The sequence below is a fragment of the Strix aluco genome, chromosome 20 (assembly GCF_031877795.1).
Source record: "Strix aluco isolate bStrAlu1 chromosome 20, bStrAlu1.hap1, whole genome shotgun sequence".
NCBI classification, from domain to species: Eukaryota; Metazoa; Chordata; class Aves; order Strigiformes; family Strigidae; genus Strix; species Strix aluco.
Genome location: NC_133950.1, coordinates 4,420,533 through 4,438,031, shown reverse-complemented (window position 1 = coordinate 4,438,031; position 17,499 = coordinate 4,420,533). Strand labels below are relative to the sequence as shown.

General features: G+C 50.3%; 1 protein-coding gene across 3 annotated transcripts; it reads right to left on the bottom strand.

Annotated features, from left to right (window-relative positions):
• Window positions 1-187: 187 nt before the first annotated feature.
• Window positions 188-17,033, bottom strand: NOXA1 (NADPH oxidase activator 1). Of its 3 annotated transcripts, none has more exons than XM_074846211.1 (15): window positions 16,793-17,032; window positions 14,854-14,936; window positions 12,922-13,030; window positions 10,662-10,796; window positions 9,482-9,589; window positions 8,674-8,733; window positions 8,071-8,108; window positions 7,215-7,356; window positions 5,584-5,637; window positions 4,369-4,441; window positions 4,117-4,175; window positions 3,049-3,221; window positions 2,251-2,356; window positions 2,040-2,163; window positions 188-1,825 (listed from the first exon to the last, which is right to left on the bottom strand). In XM_074846211.1, the coding sequence occupies exons 1-15, from the start codon at window positions 16,964-16,966 to the stop codon at window positions 1,728-1,730; spliced, it is 1,536 nt and encodes a 511-aa protein (XP_074702312.1). In that variant the 5' UTR covers window positions 16,967-17,032; the 3' UTR covers window positions 188-1,727. The 3 variants fall into 3 exon arrangements, with proteins under 3 accessions (XP_074702312.1, XP_074702313.1, XP_074702314.1); XM_074846212.1 differs by having other exon boundaries at window positions 3,049-3,218; XM_074846213.1 differs by lacking the exon at window positions 10,662-10,796 and having other exon boundaries at window positions 16,793-17,033.
• Between the last annotated feature and the right edge of the window lie 466 nt (window positions 17,034-17,499).

Sequence of the window (17,499 nt, the reverse complement as noted above, 5' to 3'; positions counted from 1 at the left end):
GGTGACAGAGAGCAGTGGTGGCCAACTAAACTCTGAGGAGAGGGGTGACCTTATCTATATCTTGCCCTGTGCAAGATGTGCAAGATTTTTGTAGTATGTGACAGAATATCTTCTCAAAGACACTGTCAGCTGTCTTTAAAAATATTTACTGGCATAGCTCAGCAGAAAAAATACAAGTGGAAGTTGATTTAAGAGCTGCCAACTCTGGCTCAGGGTTTATTTTATATTCAAGTTACATAGCCCAGCTTTGTCAGACACCAAATTCATAGCAGGTTCCAGCTCCAGGCACTTGAGTGTTTTAGTTAGATCAGCAGAGCCCAGCCCAGCTCAGCTGCAGGAGCCGGACAGTCATTTGAGTCCTTCCAGCTCCAGCCACTGGCCCGTGCCACACTGCCCAGCCAGCCCCTCCAAGGACATGGCAAAGCCCAGGGCTGGTCTGAGCAGGGGTGTTTCCACAACTATCTCCCCTCTGTTCTGCAAGACCCCTGCCCACGCAGCACGAAACAGTAACATCCAGGCAGGACTTAAGGGCTTAGGAAAAGAACCAAAGGCAACCGGGCTGAGGAACGGTCAGAGCCCTTTGGCTCTAGCAGATCCACGGGGTATGTGCTGTGGGAGATGATACCTGGTGGTCCTAACCCAAGGTGTTATCCCATACACCCCACTGCAAACTGGTTACAAAAGCCTTTCGAAAGAGCAGCATCTCTCTCTCTGGTGGAGATAAGGATATGTGACCTAAGGACCTAGGGAACTGGGCTCTGCCTCCTGCTCACAGAGGGCTATCCTTGGCTTCTGCTCTGCTCTCATGAGACCCCCCTGCAGTGCTGGGTCCAGCTCTGGGGTCACCAACATCAGAAGGACACGGACCTGCTCGAGTGGGACAGAGGAGGCCAAGAAGATGCTCGGGGGGCTGGAGCACCCCCCTGTGAGGACAGGCTGAGAGAGTTGGGGGGTTCAGCTGGAGAAGAGAAGGCTACAGGGAGACCTTAGAGCGGCCTCCCAGGACTGAAAGGGGCTACAGGAAAGGGGGGAGGGACTCTTGATCAGGGGGTGTAGTGAGAGGACGAGGGGTAATGGTTTTAAACTGAGAGTGTAGATTCAGATGAAACGAGTAAGTTCTTTTCTGTGAGGGTGGTGAGACACTAGCACAGGTTGCCCAGAGAAGCTGTGGCTGCCCCCTCCCTGGAAGGGTTCAAGGCCAGGTTGGATGGGGCTTTGGGCAACCTGGGCTAGTGGAAGGTGGCCCTGCCCATGGCAGGGTGGTTGGAGCTAGATGATCTTTAAGGTCCCTTCCAACACAAACCATTCTGTGATTCATTAGAGTGAGGCTCAGCCTTCCCAGCCTGAACTTGAACAAGAGAGAGGGGGTGAAGACCTCCATTGAGAGGAACTTCTTCCCACCCAGCAGTCTGAGCCCCTGTGGTCTGAGCTGCCACATGGACATTTCCCACAGACAAACACCAGATTCCCCCCCCTCTTCTCTCTGCTCTGCACAAGCACATCTTTGGCAGTATAAGCACAGGGGTTAAAGTGTCAGGTCTGGGAATAGGCTGTAGAAAATGCTGTTGGACTGCTGGAACTGACCCCATAGGATCTGTGAGTGGGGGACATCTCCTGTCCAGGTTCAGCAGAGCTCCTGGCTGTGCTGGCTGTGGCCAGAATGAGATGGGACTGTATCTCCCAGCCTTGGGAGGCAGTGCAGTCGGGCAGGAAAAGGCTCCTGCTCACTATAGGAAGGCAGCACCACAACTGGTCGGGGCTGCAAAGCATTTGGGGAAGATGCCAGTCTTGCCATTGCAGCGTCCTTCAAGCCAGTCCTCATTCACTAGAAAGACATAAAGGAGCAGGATGAGCTCTGGCCCACATGAGTGGGGTTAGTGAGAGTTTTCATGGCTGGAATTTAACAGTGCAAGCCTGTACCTCCTGAGAGTATGAGGCTGAGACAGCACTGGAGAGGCTATCTATTCCCCAGGCCCTCCCTGCAGCAGATTCCAAAAGCCTGCCCCAGTACAAGTCTGCAGACAGGACTGGAGAGTTACCTTCAGAGAGAATATCCAGCACGTCTCCCTTGCTGAACTCCAGGTCCCCAGGCCCCTGCGCAGGGTAAGAGTGCTGGGCCAGCATCCGGTAGAGGACGGGTCTGCCCAAGTGGGAGTCTGAGTCCTGCAAGAGAAACTCAGAATGGAGGTTGCAAGGCAAAGCAGAGATTTGAGTCCAGCACAGCAGAGAAGCTTGTCACAGCCCACGTACCTCGCAGCAGAGTGTCAGCCTGCCATCTGTCAGCTGCTGCCACATCTTCCCTAGATCCTCCTCTCCCGAAATTGCACCCAGTTCTTTGCCATCCAAATGCCTGTAGCTACAAGGGTTCATTAAAGCAGCTCAAATCATCTCACTTAAAGCCAAACTTTGAGGCAAGCCTAGCCCTCTACCCTGTTCAGTCTTCAGAGTCCCCTTTGTAAGCCAGCTCTGAGCTTGTCACCTTGTACAATGACATGGGGCCACCTTGCATGCTCAGGGGGCAGACATGGCACTGTTGGGGAGCGGTACTGTCACCTCCTCACCCACTTACTTGAGGGGAAGATCCTAAACTCTCCTGAGTGTTCCTGAACTCTCCCCAGGGGTGTCACAGTCAGGGAGACCTCACCCCAAGACTGACGCATACTTAAACCTGACTCCCAAATTGCTCTGCATTGATCAAGGCTGAGCTTAGTGGGAGAAAATCCAATATACAGCAGCTGCATCATCACAGTTTTTCCTTCTGTTCCCCCATTTCTTGACCATGATACAGTTTCCTGGGAAAGATCCTTTGGGCCTCCAAAGCCCATGGAGCACATGCTGTTCTCCAAACCAGAAACCATGGTAAGGTTAGCCCTGCAAGGAAGGCTGCGTGCTCACATCTTTGCCGAGTCTCTGCTAGAGTGCTCTGACCCCAATTAAATGTTCCCAGGAGACCAGATGCAGCCAGATGCCCATATCCTCAGCGAAAGGGCTGAGCATGCAGGGGCGTGCACCGAGAGTGCTGCAGGGCCCGGCTGTGCCACAGCGTACCTCAGCTTCCCCCGCTCTGCCTGCTGGCCGAACCGCTGCCTCAGCAGAGCCCGCAGGGCCGGCAGAGTCGGCAGCTCGCCTGCCCTCACCACCACGGCGCACTCGCAACGCGCTCTCAGCACAACGGGTCTGTCTGTGCCGGACGAAGCTTCTCCGTGGGTCAGTGGGATCTGCTGAGAGATGTGGCACCATGGACAGTCTCGTTATTCAGACTATGTCACCTCTCATATCAAGAGAGGTGACAGACACAAGCCCTTGTCTCACTGCTACTACCTAACAGTAGTGCAACATCAAAACGCAGAATTTTGGAGGGGGAACTACAGATTCAAAGTCTGGGATCAAATGTTCCTCCCATGACCCAGGAAGCCCGTTTCTGGCTCCAATCACACAAATCTATATGAGCAGGTCCCCAACTCCTCCAGCCAGCTGGAGAGGTGCAGCCAAGTTCCCATGTTCTGCTGCCTTCTGTCTGAAGTACAGCTGACAAAAAAATGACTCCAAAAGCCCTACGAAGGGAGGTGGCAAAGACACAGTGAGCAGAACTGCCAGAGAGGTGCTGTCCCCAGGTGGACACAGAAGCAACTCCAGCTCCATCACACACAGTGGTTGGTAAAGGTGCATCAGAGGACATCATCCCAGAAGAATGCAAATATGAATGAGTTGTGACACCCGGACTGACAGGGACAGAAAATGCCACAGAGGAGGAGCGGGGAAGGGACAGCAGGTAGTTCAAAGACAGCTCTCCTGCAAAATGGGCTGTAAAGTGCATGCCTGAGAACATCACTGTGTCTGGGGCTCTTGGTTCCTTGGAGGGTGGAAAAAGGCCACTGCCCTGGTAAGCCTCAACCTTGGGCTGCCTCACAAAATTGTACTGTCACAAACTGGGGAGTGGTAGAGGAAAGACCACATGGGAACCTTTCTTTGGAATGGGAAAATGGGCAGAGGAAGAGTTTTTTCCAGTGATTTTGGGACAGCTCAAGAATTTTGGAGGATTTGGCCAGGAATCTTGCACTTTCACAGCCTTGATCATCTGAGGGTGTGCCAGCTTTAGCTTGTGAAACACCTTACCTTGAAGTCCGTTTGGGCACTGGCATCACTTGCAGAGGCATTTTCTCCCCCAGGAGATTCTGCAGAAGAAAACAAGAGCAGAATAACAGTGCCTGTAGTCAGCAGAGGCCCCCAGCAGCTCTTCTGCAACCTGCTAGCACACAGGTGGCCACAGCTGCAGTGGGCAACCAGCCTCCCCACACCCCCCTAAAGCGGGGGGTTTGGGCACAGCTTCATGTGACACCCACAGAGGTCCCTGACCCGGGGGACTACCTGGCTCCTGCTTCACATGGAGTCGGCTGGGAGGCACCTGGGCAGGAGGGAGGGGAATCCCATTGCTGATCTTCTGAAACAGAACATCATCAGAAAGGAGTGAGCAGAAGACACAGGAGACTGGGTGTGCATGACAGAGGCTGCAGCCAGTTATAAATTTCTGGGTGTAACCTCAGAGAGAGCACCAGGGAGACCAGTTCATTAAATGGCTGGATGATGTGGGCCACTTGGGCTCTTAACGGTCTCTGCAGCTCTTGGGGGTAGCAAGGGTGATGAGAGGTTTGGTGGGACACTTCCTTGGCCTCCTGCCCCTTGCTGGGGTGCTCTTCCCACTATCTGCTGGCTCAGCTGGGAACTCGGGCTGGTTCACAGAGAGACATCCATGGAGCAATCGCTCAAGTGTGTGCTATGGCCAGGGACTCATTTGGAGGAAAAATAAAAAAATCATAGCAACATCAGAATAATCATGTGCTCCAAAAATCTCTCACAGGAAATAGGGGTCTGAGTTGCACTTTTCTGCACTGGGTTCAGATGGAAAATGATTGGCATCATGTGTGGATATGCCTGTGGTGGAGAAAGGAGACGAAGGAAGTTTTCCTAAAGGTGAGGGTTTAGGGCTTAGGCACATGGCCTCAAGCCAAAAATGGTGCCTATTTAAGATATTACTGTCCCACTGCAGGAGATTAACCTGCAGTGAACTAGAGATGAACTCTGCTGGTGAACCAGAACACACAAGCACTCTTCACCCGCTTCTGTGCTACAGTGAGTGGCTGTAGCCATCACGGGAGCAGGCTGGATGAACATGTCAAGCCCTCAAACTCATCATTGTGTTCCAGTGCCTCAACAAGTTACAGTGGGTCAGGAGAGCTGAGGCAGCTGCTCATCTTTGTGTGCTCCATCAGCCCACGGCAGCTAAGATAACAACACCCAGATCAGCTTGTGATGCAACCCACTGTGGCTTGGCTGTATGTCCAAGCCCCCAGATTTTGCTGTAAAGAGATCCGATGTATACAAAAAAATAAGCATTTTCCCCACTCTTAACTCTTCTGTTGTTCCTGTTCAAGACCACTTGGTCTTCAGTCAAGGTGTCTCAGTGTTTCACACTCTAGGTTTCTCTTACACAGCTGCCCTATCTTGTAATAATCTTACAAATAAACATCCCAAATGTATCTCTTGGTCCCTTCCTCAGCGCTGATGGCAAGGTTGGCAGCTCACCCATTTATCCATCTTTGAGGCAGGCTCCAGGAGAGAGCTCGGTATGCGCAGCTTCTGCAGGACACAAAGCAGAGCACCGTGAGGCAGGAGCTGCTGCTGTGGCAGATGCAGCCCCAGACTCCCCAGCCCCATCTTCTGTCAGCCCCACTCGGCACTGCTTCTGCCCTGGAAACCACCACTGCCTGCTCGTCCTACCGCAACACGAATGTACCCAGGGGAGCCCCAGGGTTGCATACAGTAGCCCACATGGCTTGTGGCTCAGAAATTGCTGAACAAAATCCAGTGGTCCTTTTGCATCTTTTTCTGCTGAAAGCAGTGCTGCAATGTAACAGACCAAACACCCACCAAGCCCAACACCCTGCTCCTAAAACAGATGCTTAGGAAGAGAACAACAAGGATGTCGGGGGATACCAGTCCAGCAGCATTTCTGTGTCTTCCGGCAATCACTGCTGTAAAGTTATTAATTTCAACTGATCGTTGTGAGTAATTATGCTTTTTTTTTTTGAACTCAGTGTCTATTATTTTACCTTTTTTGACTTTCAAATTCATCTGACACTTCACTGAGCAGTCAACCAGCACATTCAAATACTTCTGTAAGTGTTCACTGTTAGCTCCAGATGCTTCAGGCTATGCTGAATGGTTTCATTGTTTGTCACGGAACATGGTCACCTTAAGAAGTACTATATAACTATCCCTATTACTATATCACTTAGGAATATGCTAAATGCTTAGGTCACAGCATATTCTCAGTGAGGACATGCTTTAATAAAAAGAAAAACAAACCACTAAACCTGTTCATTTATTCCCACCATTTATTTCCATATTTTAACCTCTTATCAGTCCTCAGATCACTGCCTCTCTTGCTCAAACAGCTCATTGTTTTTTTAGTGGTCTTGGGAAGAATCAGTTTACTTTTTTTTTTGAAATACAGGCAGATACATTCGCTGGCTCAACCTAACCCAGGTATGCATTGGCTCTTTCAAAGGACTTAAGTAGACATGTGAGAAATGGCTTCTGTCAACAAAAGACTTTCTATGTTGTCATATTTATGTGTTTCTATTCAATCCATTTACACTATAGTTCCCTAATCTGCACAAAGATGTCAGATTTGCTGGGCTTTAATTCCTTAGGTCTTCTCTAGGGCCCTTTATAAAACCTGCCAGCACAGCTGAAACCTTCAAAGTTAATTAAAAAAATTAAATTAAATTAATTTAAATTACTTCCCAAAACCTTCCCAAAGTTAATTTAACAGAGGCACTACCACCAGGTAAGGACCAACCTGTCCCCTTGGCTGGGTTAGAGCTCCCAGGTGACAGATACTGCTGCTCTAAATGGGGGGCCTTCGTGAGGTCTGTTATCCTACACGATTCCACAATAGGATCCTGTACAGTGGAGAGCACAAGTGCCCCAAAAGATGCCCTCGTAGAGCTGCAGAGGTGAATGGAAGAAGCTGGTGGGAGCCAGGCGTCAGAGAAATCTACGGTTAGCAACTGGTCTGTGGAAATGAGCTCCTGAACTACAGGGGGTCCCCAGGGAATGTGCTCCAAGGATCACAGCAAGCTCCCGTTCTCAGGCAGGGCGGTGGTCTCTGCTGGTGGGGGTGGGCTGGGAAGCCCCCCCACGTTCCTTACCTGTCCATCGTGTATGGCCGTAGCCCAGCCATCCACTCCTCTCGCCAGCACAAAGACCAAACTGCTGGCTTTCACTGCCGACTCCTCTGAGTCCTCAGGGTAATAATGGGACAAAACTCGATAGTAGCCTGACTCGCTGTCTCTGGAAAGAAAGAATGAGAGCACCTTTACTAACCCTGGAGTTCTGATGCTGGATGGCTTTGATCCAGAGCACTGCACTGATCCAAATGGGCACGTGCCAGAAGTTTCAGGTGTTGGGAAGTTTTGACTTCCATGGCTACTCTTTGCTCCAACTGGGAACAAAAGGACTTTGGAAAACACTGATTTCCCAAATGCAACTGCCCCATTTTCATTGTAATGACAGACATTCTCCAGATCAAAACAATTATTAAACCCAGCCCTGAAGTACTGCTGGTACGATATCACCAAAACAAATTACTTCCATGTTTTTTGAACCAAGGCTGATTTTGGCTCATCACAGCAGGATTGGAAGTGAGTATTTGGAAGCCTTGTCCTGGGAACTAGGATGGGACAGCTGAGCCACAGACCTGGGCAGGTCCCACAGCCTCTCTCTGCTTCCATTCCCCAGCCATGGCATGATCCATGCCTGTCTCCCAAGACTATTGGATCAACTCCTGCAAACTGCCCTGAGATTCTTGCATGAGAGGTGCCACTGAACTGCAGTGTCTTTTGCAGCCACACATGCCTTTGCATGTTTGTCATTCACTCCACCCTTGGTGAGAAGTGGGTGTGAATCCCACAGAATCTTCAGACAAAGGCATCAGAGAACAAAACATGACCTTCTGAACAGAAATAGAGAGAGAAGAGTTAGACCAAGGTGGAACTGAACACTTACCGCAGAGCGTCAGCACTGGGTTCATAAAAGCCCTGTTTCTGTGGGAGGAACAACAGCATCTATCTGTAAACAGTCCTTCATACAGCAACAGTGCCACCATATTTACTGTCTCTCTGAATACCACACTGTGGTATTTTGTCTTTATTTTGACCACATTTGTCACACCTAGATAGAAGTTTGCTGCTCCACACCCTACCAGGATGTACCTTCTATTTCTCCCCCAATCTGTCTTTATCCCACCAGGAGTGAGTAACAAAATCTTTTTCCCTACCCTTGGTTCTAAGAAATACGTATTACAGTGCAAGGTAGTCATGATTATGCTGACAAATTTACTAAAGTGCTGGGCAAATGCGTGTTGAGCACAGCAAAGTGTCCACTGCTGTTTGACATGGCAAAGAGACAAAAATGCATCTTCAGAGGGCTGGAGATTCACATCACAATGCTGAAGCCCACCACCTGGCTTTGAACGGCTCCATGGATCTAGTGTGATATGGCACTGTTTTTTCCAACAGTATGTTCTTACCCTGATGGTGTTAGGATCTGAGGCCCTACCTAGAGCTCCAGGACAGCTCCATTCCTCTTTTACAGCTATGTCTTGCTCACCTGAGGCCTGAGAGGCTCGAAGCCAATGTACTCATCATTGGGAATGATGGAGGAGATCACCTGTCAGAGGAGAAAGTAACGACTGAATCCAGGCTGGATGAAGAGACTCTCAAACTTCATGCAAGGTTATCTATTCAGACCCATTTTCTTCTGACATCCTAAGGTCAGACATAAAGTGGAACCATGCACATAGTGGAAGAAGCAGAGCTGAATTCCCAAAATGGCTTTAACTGTTCATGTCCCTGTTTTTTTCAGTCTTTCCAAGGTTTCTTTAAAAGTATATGAATGAATTACTTTCCCTTTCCTTTATTCACGTTGGAGCTCTCTGGCCTGTGGCACTTCTGCTGACTGCACTGGTCACAGAAGGGATCAGAGGAATTCTCTGCTGGCTTGCATTAAGGGATGTGACAAAGCATTTGTCTCCCAGGTGTCTGCCGGTCCCACTGGGAATGCAGTAGTGAGTAGGAGCACGCTGGAAGAATGTCCTCCTCTTGAAAACATCATTGTCAGCAAAAGGACAACCACAGGCTTCCCTAAGCACCTGCTTGGCTTTTTCAGAGTTTAAAGTGACCAAGACCAGGAAGGTTTTTTTAGCACCAAAGTGCATTTTTGATAGGTGGCAATGCTAAAAAAATTTTGGCTTCCGTGTCCCAGATTCCTTGAGCAGCTGCAAGCCCTGACAATCCTGCTCTCGGGTCTCCACCAGTGCAGTGATCAGTGGAGTGGCCAACAGTAATGCTCTCTGGAGATGTCAGAGGTGGGATTTTAATCTCCTTGCTGTTATTCTTAACAATTACATGCCTGTTACCTTGGGTTTACCCAGGAAATCTTTGGAATCCAGCTGTTCAACTTCCTTCTTCCGTGGTCTGAAAAATTCCCCAAGGGGAACCTGCATGGGCTCTAAAAACAGATGGTCCTAGGGCAGGGAAAGCAGATAAGGGAAAAGCCATCAATTACTGTTAAATGAAACATAACAGCAGTGAAAAACAAATACAGCTTCCCTATGTGTGCAAGATCAGCTCCAGGAAGACATTGGAGCAAAAATCATGGCTGTGAACTTGAAAAAGGTCACTCAGGTCTAACAAACACATGCAAATTAAGAGCTCAGCAGCCACTACCCAGTGTTGAGTCAAAGACTCACTCTGTAGGCATGGGATGGCTGGGAAGGGAGGGCAGTGCAGTGAGGTCTATTAAACAAATCTTCTAAGCAGTTTTTCTATTTGACTTCAAATGTTTTTTTCTCCTCTGTTCAATCACTGAGTAGCATGCTAATACCAAATATAAATAATACACTAATGTAAAGCACAAACACAATCCTAGAAGAGATGATCAGATTAAAAAAAGCAGTCATCTCTTAGAAAGGATACAAATAACATAAGGAAGTATGGAGGTAACAAAATAATGAACCCTCCAGGAAGAGTAAATCAGAGATCTGCAAGTTGTTCCTGATTGTAAGAGAGTCTAACAGGAAACTATTACGTAGAACCAACCCTGGAAACACTTTTACACTCCACTTAAGCTCTAAATGTGATTGTCATTAATATCTGTGCTGCCACCAATTGCTACTGAGGCCAAAGGGACTCAAAGTGTCATGAAAAGGGAGAACCTCCAAATCTGCAGTTGGGGTAGGGGTTCTGCAGTTAACCACTGCAAAGGGCAACTTGCTTTGCAGTACAAGTACAAATAGAGCTACACTCCTGAACAGCGGGGACTAGAAAGCAACCTCCCCCAACCGAGAGGTTATCCTGTAATTCTCCAGTGTGGTGTTTCTGTGCTATGAAGCACCTGGGGGTGATGGAGTTACTTGATTAGCTGAAGCACTAGTTTGGTAGAGCATCACATAAAAATTGCTTAGGCTCTGTTACCAGGTGACCAAGCAGGTGGGTAGACAAGAAAACCCAAATGTGCAACGATTAGCACGTTCTTACCTCGTATTTCTTAACTTAAGGCCAATGCACATACCCAGGAACACATAGAGGTGGTCTTACCCGCACCCGCTCAAGGGCCAGGTCCAGGATTGCTGTTCTTCCTTCAGGCCTCCATACAACAGCCTTATCTAGGGTGACCCTGGCCTCCTGCCACTGCTGCAGCCGGCACTGCGCTGCTGCAGTGCTGTACAGCACCTGGAGCAGGCACGGAGGGAGCAGAACTCAGAGGGCTGAGGTCAAGCAGACACCCAACATGACTTACTGAACTCAGAAAGAAACATAGACCAGGCACTGAAACACCACAGATACAGCAACAGTACCAACCTACTCCCCACTAGCCACAGGAAAGGCACTCTGAGCCACACAGCTGAAAAAACTCTGCAATCAGAGTGGAAAGAGCTAAAAGCTGTACCTCCAGGTTAGCTCCTGGGTGTGCTGGAGCTGCCAGCTCTCTTGAAGGCAAGGAGAGGCATGGGGAACACCAGATGAAGACTCTGGTACCACACAAGTTCTAACCTTATCCTCCCTGCATCTGAAAGGCCAGGAAGGGTTTCTTTCTGCATGTAACTAGGTAAAATTTTCTGCTGTGCAGAATAAATCTGATTCCCTTTCCCTGCAGAATAATTGAGCCGAAACTATTGTAGTGGGCTGTGAATGTGCAAGTTGTCAACTGTAGCTTGTTACCCTTTAGCAGCATGTAAGTATGTTCAGTGGTGAAGTGGCAAAGTGTGGGAGTATTCCAGGCTGAGTGTTGGGAAGCCTTGATCTATATGCTGAATTAGGAGTGGGAGATCTCTTGTTGCTGGCCAACAGTCAGCGTACGGAAAAGCTACTGGCCTACATGGCAGAAGTGTGGCTTAAGACTCACTGTCAGATAGCTTGCTATCTTAAATGATAGTGTTATCAGCTTGTAAATTGCTATCTAGAGTGCTGGGGACAGATGCTTTTCCTTTGCTCCTTAATCGTGACAGAAGACTGGTGTTTTGGGGGTGGTGGAGGGTGGCATCCTGAACACCTACAGGAAGAGCAGTGATGCTTGCTCTTGGAGAGGCAAGACAGCAACTCTCGCTCAGCTCAGAAGTGCTATAGCCTTGCAAGAGGCAAGTATTTCTGGATTTTCAAACCATACAGCATATCTCCCTAGAGAAGATCAGAGGCAGCACGTGAGAGGCTATGCATGGGGAAAGCTGATGGCGCAGTCCTGCAGGAGGACTGTGCTTCTGTATTTTTAAAAATGAGCTACAGTGGATGTAAGAGCAGGATACAGTCGAATCAGGATGCAGATCCTGAGTCGGGAGTGCCAGCACAGTGAGAGCTGTCCTAGCAATACCTAGAGCACGGGGAGTGAGGGACTGTGTGTTCACACCAGAAAGGGTACCAACCCCCTCCGGATGGCCTCGGGGCACTCCTGCAGCCCCGCGCCTTTTAAAGGGAACCTACTGTTTCTAAGTGTGTGTGAGCTCAGAGAAGGCAGTGCTATGGCACTGAAACTGTTAAAAACAATGGGGTTTGGGTAATACCACAGATGCCATGGATAGCTTCTTCCTGCCAGGTGTAAGGTGCATGAAAATTGACCGAGACTGGATGACAGGTTTCTAGGCATGCTTGACTTGCGTTGCACAATGACTCCTCATTCTTGCGGAAGTAAAGAATTAAATACTCTTTCCTGTATTTGCTTTTCAGTCTGTGTGTGTGGACTCAGGACAGAAGACAAAATGAACACTTGCGGTAAACTACCGTTTCTAGGGGTCTTTTACATTCCAAATATTACAAATATTCACAGTCAATTCAGACTTGGATCTTTTTTGAACAGGATGTGGCAGGTTGACAGTGTAAGCGCTGCAGAGTGAAGCATTACAGAAGCAAAACACAGCTTGCAGTGTGTAAGTTTAGACACAGAGGTAATGTTAGAACCAGTTACTACAGCTGCAAAGACAGTCTTGCATGAATGCAAGTTTCTGAGTCTTCATCATGGACCAATTTTGTTTCTATCTGTCTATACTTCAACCTATTTCAGCTTTCAGAGCTGAGGAGTTCACAAAACTTACACGCATATTTACACGCATGTAAGTGTAAATATTACATGCATTGATAAGCTAAAAAAACCCCAAAATATAAAAATTCTACTTTTTAAACTGTGTACTTTGCTCAACTCCTCATAGATGACATTGTTTTATGACTTTAAGTTCTTTTAAAAAAAAAAAGTGTGAGCAGAAATTTTTTACTGTTCTAATGTACTGCCTTGTAAATGCCTACTGCTGAAGACCTGATGAATACCCCCAACAGAGGGGAAAGACTACTGAGACAGGTTGACTCTTACCTCCCATGCATAGAGTATGTGCCTCAGCCCCAGCTGCTTGTAATCGATGAAGGGATTTTTTCTTAGATGACTGAAGGCCATATGATAGTCAGAGAGAGCTTCTTCATACCTACAATGCAGAGATGACAGAAAAAAATGAGACTAGAAGAAGCTGAAGACTCTAATTAAGAAGTTCAAAAATCAAGCTAGCAAAACCCATGTATTCTTCTCCGTAGCCTGGATGAGGAGCTGCATCAGAGACATGTGTCATCTTGCGAGCAGAGAATTCCCTGTACTCTCCTTATTGGTAGTTAGTACAAAGTGAACATGGTGTGTCTGGGATTATCTGCACAGTTTTACTGATTGGGATGAACTGTAAGTTTTGATACCTGAAATAGTCACAATTCCAAGGAGGAGAAAATGTAAAGAGCAGAGATTAACAAATGCTGTGAGCTCCTTGCCCAGCTGGCTGCTTTGTCCCAGCAGATGCCTCGGGGGAGAAGCAAGGGCTGGGAAACCCCTGCTGATGGTGAGCAGCAAGTGTACATGCATGGCCAGAGCAACGCAGGCAGAAATTTAGAGAAACTCCCAGGATAAGGAGGGAATTAGTCTGTATTTACACCAGCTATGCAACTGAAATCAAAACAGGTTCCACTGAGGCTGCAGGTGGTGAAAGGAAGGTTCAGGAAGGGCTGTGCAGCGGTCACCCAACCAAAAGCAAGTGAGCACGGCCAAGAGAAGGTGCCTGGGGGATGTGGGTGGGTGGGAACAGCATCTGGTGATGGAAGGTGCCATGGGGTGCTGGTGGCTGTCACCTCCTCGGGCAGGAGGCAGGTCTGCCAGCTGTGGTGCCCCTGACCTGCTGCACAGCGTGTGCTCGGGGCAGGCTTGCTTCCCTTTGGCTGCAGCTCAGCGCCACGAGCAGAGCGGAGCAGCTCCAACGTGCCGGCCGAGGCTCCACCACCCCTGACTGCAGCTCTGCTGGCAGAGGCACAGAGTGTGTAGCTGCTTGACGGGCCAGCTTGGGAGTGCAGAACTGCTCACTTTACCTCCCAGAAATAGTAATTTTGTGGAAATTAAGGTCTGGAAAATATGGAGAAAATAACAGGAAAGAGAATAACCGAACTTCAAAGGTAAGAAGATCCTCTACCCACCTCTCTGAGCAGGATGTCACTATGATTTAACCACGGAAACAACGAATAATCAATCCCATGACACTGGTGGAGCAATCCCAACATTAATGAGACTGAGATCAGGCCTACAAAATCTGCTGTCAGCAGAGACTGAGAGTCAGACACCATGGGCAGACTGCATTTTTAGGAAGGCCAGACTCCTACATATCATGTGAAGATACACCAAGCAGAGCAATTGTATTTTTTTCATTCCCAAAGAAAATCTGAATGGCAACGTAACCTCCTGGCAGCCCTGCATACAGAAGCCACTTCTTTGTCTGTGTGTATGGGACAGTAACGTCATGTGTAATCGGTGCCCTGATTGTGCAGCTCGTATCTTCTCAGCCTTATCAGAGATCATAGAATCACAGAATCATTCAGGTTGGAAAAGCCCCTCGGGATCATCGAGTCCAACCCTCAGCCTGACTCTACAAAGTTCTCCCCTACCCCACATCCCCCAACAGCTCATCCAAACAGCCCTTAAACACACCCAGGGGTGGGGACTCCACCCCCTCCCTGGGCAGCCTATTCCACTCTCTGACCACTCTTTCTGGGAAACATTTGTTCCTAATGTCCAGTCTGAACCTCCCCTGTTGCAGTTTAAAGCCATTGCTTTAAGAGATAAACCTTGCTGACCTGTGACATGGCCAAACTGGACCTCATGAACGGATTAAGATTGTTGGAAGAAGTGAATTTTAGAATCATTTAGGTATGTGTGATGTAGGTATGTATGACTAAAAGAAGAAAACCAAAGACTAAAATGGACACGTGTCTCACTTACATCTCCAGCTGCAGATGGACAAACCCTCTCTGAAAGAAGCCGACAGCTAGGGAGTTGTCCTTCGCAATGGTTTCATTGAATGCCTAAGGAGGAAAACAGACACATCCCAAGGATCAGATAGGATCTCCCTGTCGATGCCTGGGTATATGGACCCATACAGGCACATTCAAGCTGCACTGGCACTGGGCGCAGAAGCTGTCCCTGGGCTCCTCATGACCAGCCCCTCCAGACTGACGAGTGCAGGGCTGCGATCTGGGCTGACGGGCACGAGACAGCTCCAACTCATCTTTCAGGTCTTGGCTCTGCATGAGCTGAACTTCAGATTTTTATCCTTCCTTGGTAAAACGGACTGGACATAAATGAGCTATGTTGGCCGACTGGCATCTTGTAATGAGAAATCTGTGTTGCCTGGAGCAGAGTTTGCCCTGACAGTGGGAGCAGCAGGACTAGCCAGGCTGGGGAAGGCAGTTTGAAGCAGCCTACAGTGATGAGTACGTTAAAGGATGGAAGGGAGAAAGCTGAAGGGTTTCACACAGCGCACCTGTAAGTCAATATTTCTGGTCCAGTTTCATAGCTAAATACAGGCAAGTATTAGCAAAGCTGGAAGCAGCTCGTGGCTGATGGTTCAAAGTAACACTGTGCTGGGAAAACTGTCTTAATGTCTTTCTGAGAAAGCTAGGTGTGCTCCTTCCCTTATCATTGCAAAGAGATGGTATGTAGATAACAAATCAAGCCTGAAACCCCAGAGCTTCCTGATACTGCCTAGGCAAGGATAGCATTGCAGGGGTGAAAATATGTCTCAGGAGGTCAGGGAGTGACTGTGCCTCTTGTTGTGATGGTGGCTGGCTTCTCCTGTGACTCTGACAGCACACCTTGCTTTAACAGTTTGCTTTACTGTGCTATAAAAGAGAAAAAATAAACAACCAACCAGTGACCTACACGGAAGCACAGTCAAGCTTCTTCCCAGTCAGTGCCCATTCATTGGGGCTAAAAAGTCTCTCTTGGGCACCATCGTGCCCTGTTTGCTGTTGTACCTTATAGCGACTGCCCTGCCTGGGGCTCCACGGCTCTGCCCCGGCCCCTCCAGCACAGCCTGAGCTCTTCTTTGTGTTACTTAAGAAATGGCTTATGTGCAGCTCCTCACCGGGCAGCTGACAGCCAGCCAGAGATGCAGACACAGAATCCCAGAATCATCTCGGTTGGAAAAGACCTTGAAGCTCCTCCAGTCCAACCATGAACCTCATCCTGACCGTTCCCAACTCCACCAGATCCCTCAGCGCTGGGTCAACCCGACTCTTCAACCCCTCCAGGGATGGGGACTCCCCCCCTGCCCTGGGCAGCCCATTCCAACGCCCAACAGCCCCTTCTGCAAAGAAATCCTTCCTAAGAGCCAGTCTGACCCTGCCCTGGCGCAGCTTGAGGCCATTCCCTCTTGTCCTGGCGCTGGTTCCTTGGCTCCAGAGACTCCTCCCCCCTCTCTGCACCCTCCTTTCAGGGAGTTGCAGAGGGCCATGAGGTCTCCCCTCAGCCTCCTCTTCTCCAGACTAAACCCCCCCAGTTCCCTCAGCCGCTCCCCATCAGACCTGTGCTCCAGACCCTGCACCAGCTCCGTTGCCCTTCTCTGGACACGCTCGAGTCATTCAATGGCCTTTTTGGAGTGAGGGGCCCAAAACTGAACCCACTCATCGAGGGGCGGCCTCACCAGTGCCGAGCCCAGGGGTGAGAATCCCTTCCCTGTCCCTGCTGGCCACGCTGGTGCTGGTACAAGCCAGGATGCCATTCGTGCGATCAGCTGCACGCGCAGGGTTGGAAACGCTGGATTTTCACTAGTCTGACGTCCAGCATTATCCCCTCGAAAGCCGCGCAGGCCGTCCCGCCCGTCGCAGCGTCCCCCCCGTCCCTCTGCGGGGCTCTCCCAGCCCGGTGGAGCCCCGCTCACCCGCAGGGCCTCCCCCGGCCGCCCCGCCAGCAGCTGCGCGCAGCCCATGTTGAAGCAGATCCTGGCCGGCGGCTCCGGGATGCCGCCGAAGATGGCCAGGGCGCCGTCCCAGTCCCCGCCGTCGGCCGCCAGCACGCCCTGGTGCCAGCGCCTCACCAGCTCCCGGTACGCCATGGCCCGCGGCTGTGCCGCTCCCGGCGGGGCCTCACCGGCCGGGCGGCCCCTGGGCGGGGAGCGGGCGGGCGAGGAAGTCCGGCCGCCCGCTCCCCGCCTTCCCCCGCCGGCCGCGGGTCTGTGAGGCGGGGACGCCGCCCGCGGCCCACCAGGGGGCACCGGCCCGCCCGGGGCAGCCGGCGAGCCCGGGGGAGGGAGACGAGCGGAGCGGGAGCTGAGGGGGCGGTGGCGGGCAACGGACAAACCTCCAGAAAAAAGCCGGTGGCAGCGTAGTGAGCGGCCGGGGCTGGCACAGCCCATCGTGCGGGCTTTGGCGCTTTTTAATTAAATATTTTCACAGCCATGTAGCAGCGCGCGTTAACTACAGTAAGCACGATAGGAATACGGGCGCCGCCGCGCTCTGGGAAATACGGTACCGGGGCTGGGCCCCGCCCCTCGCGCGCTCGCAGCGTTGCTACGGGCGACAGCGCCCCCTGCAGGCACCGCGCGCCGGTGCCCTGGGAAAAGCGGCCCGGTGCGGGCGTGGGGCTGCG

Excerpts from the sequence above, each read along its gene's own strand:
- NOXA1 (XM_074846211.1), bottom strand. The coding sequence starts at position 16,966 with ATGGCGTACCGGGAGCTGGTGAGGCGCTGGCACCAGGGCGTGCTGGCG. Across the intron at positions 8,109-8,673 it reads TCGAGCCTCTCAGGCCTCAG|AAACAGGGCTTTTATGAACC; the intron begins GTGAGCAAGACA and ends TTCCTCCCACAG. Across the intron at positions 7,357-8,070 it reads CCCAGTGCTGACGCTCTGCG|AGACAGCGAGTCAGGCTACT; the intron begins GTAAGTGTTCAG and ends CTTTCTTTCCAG.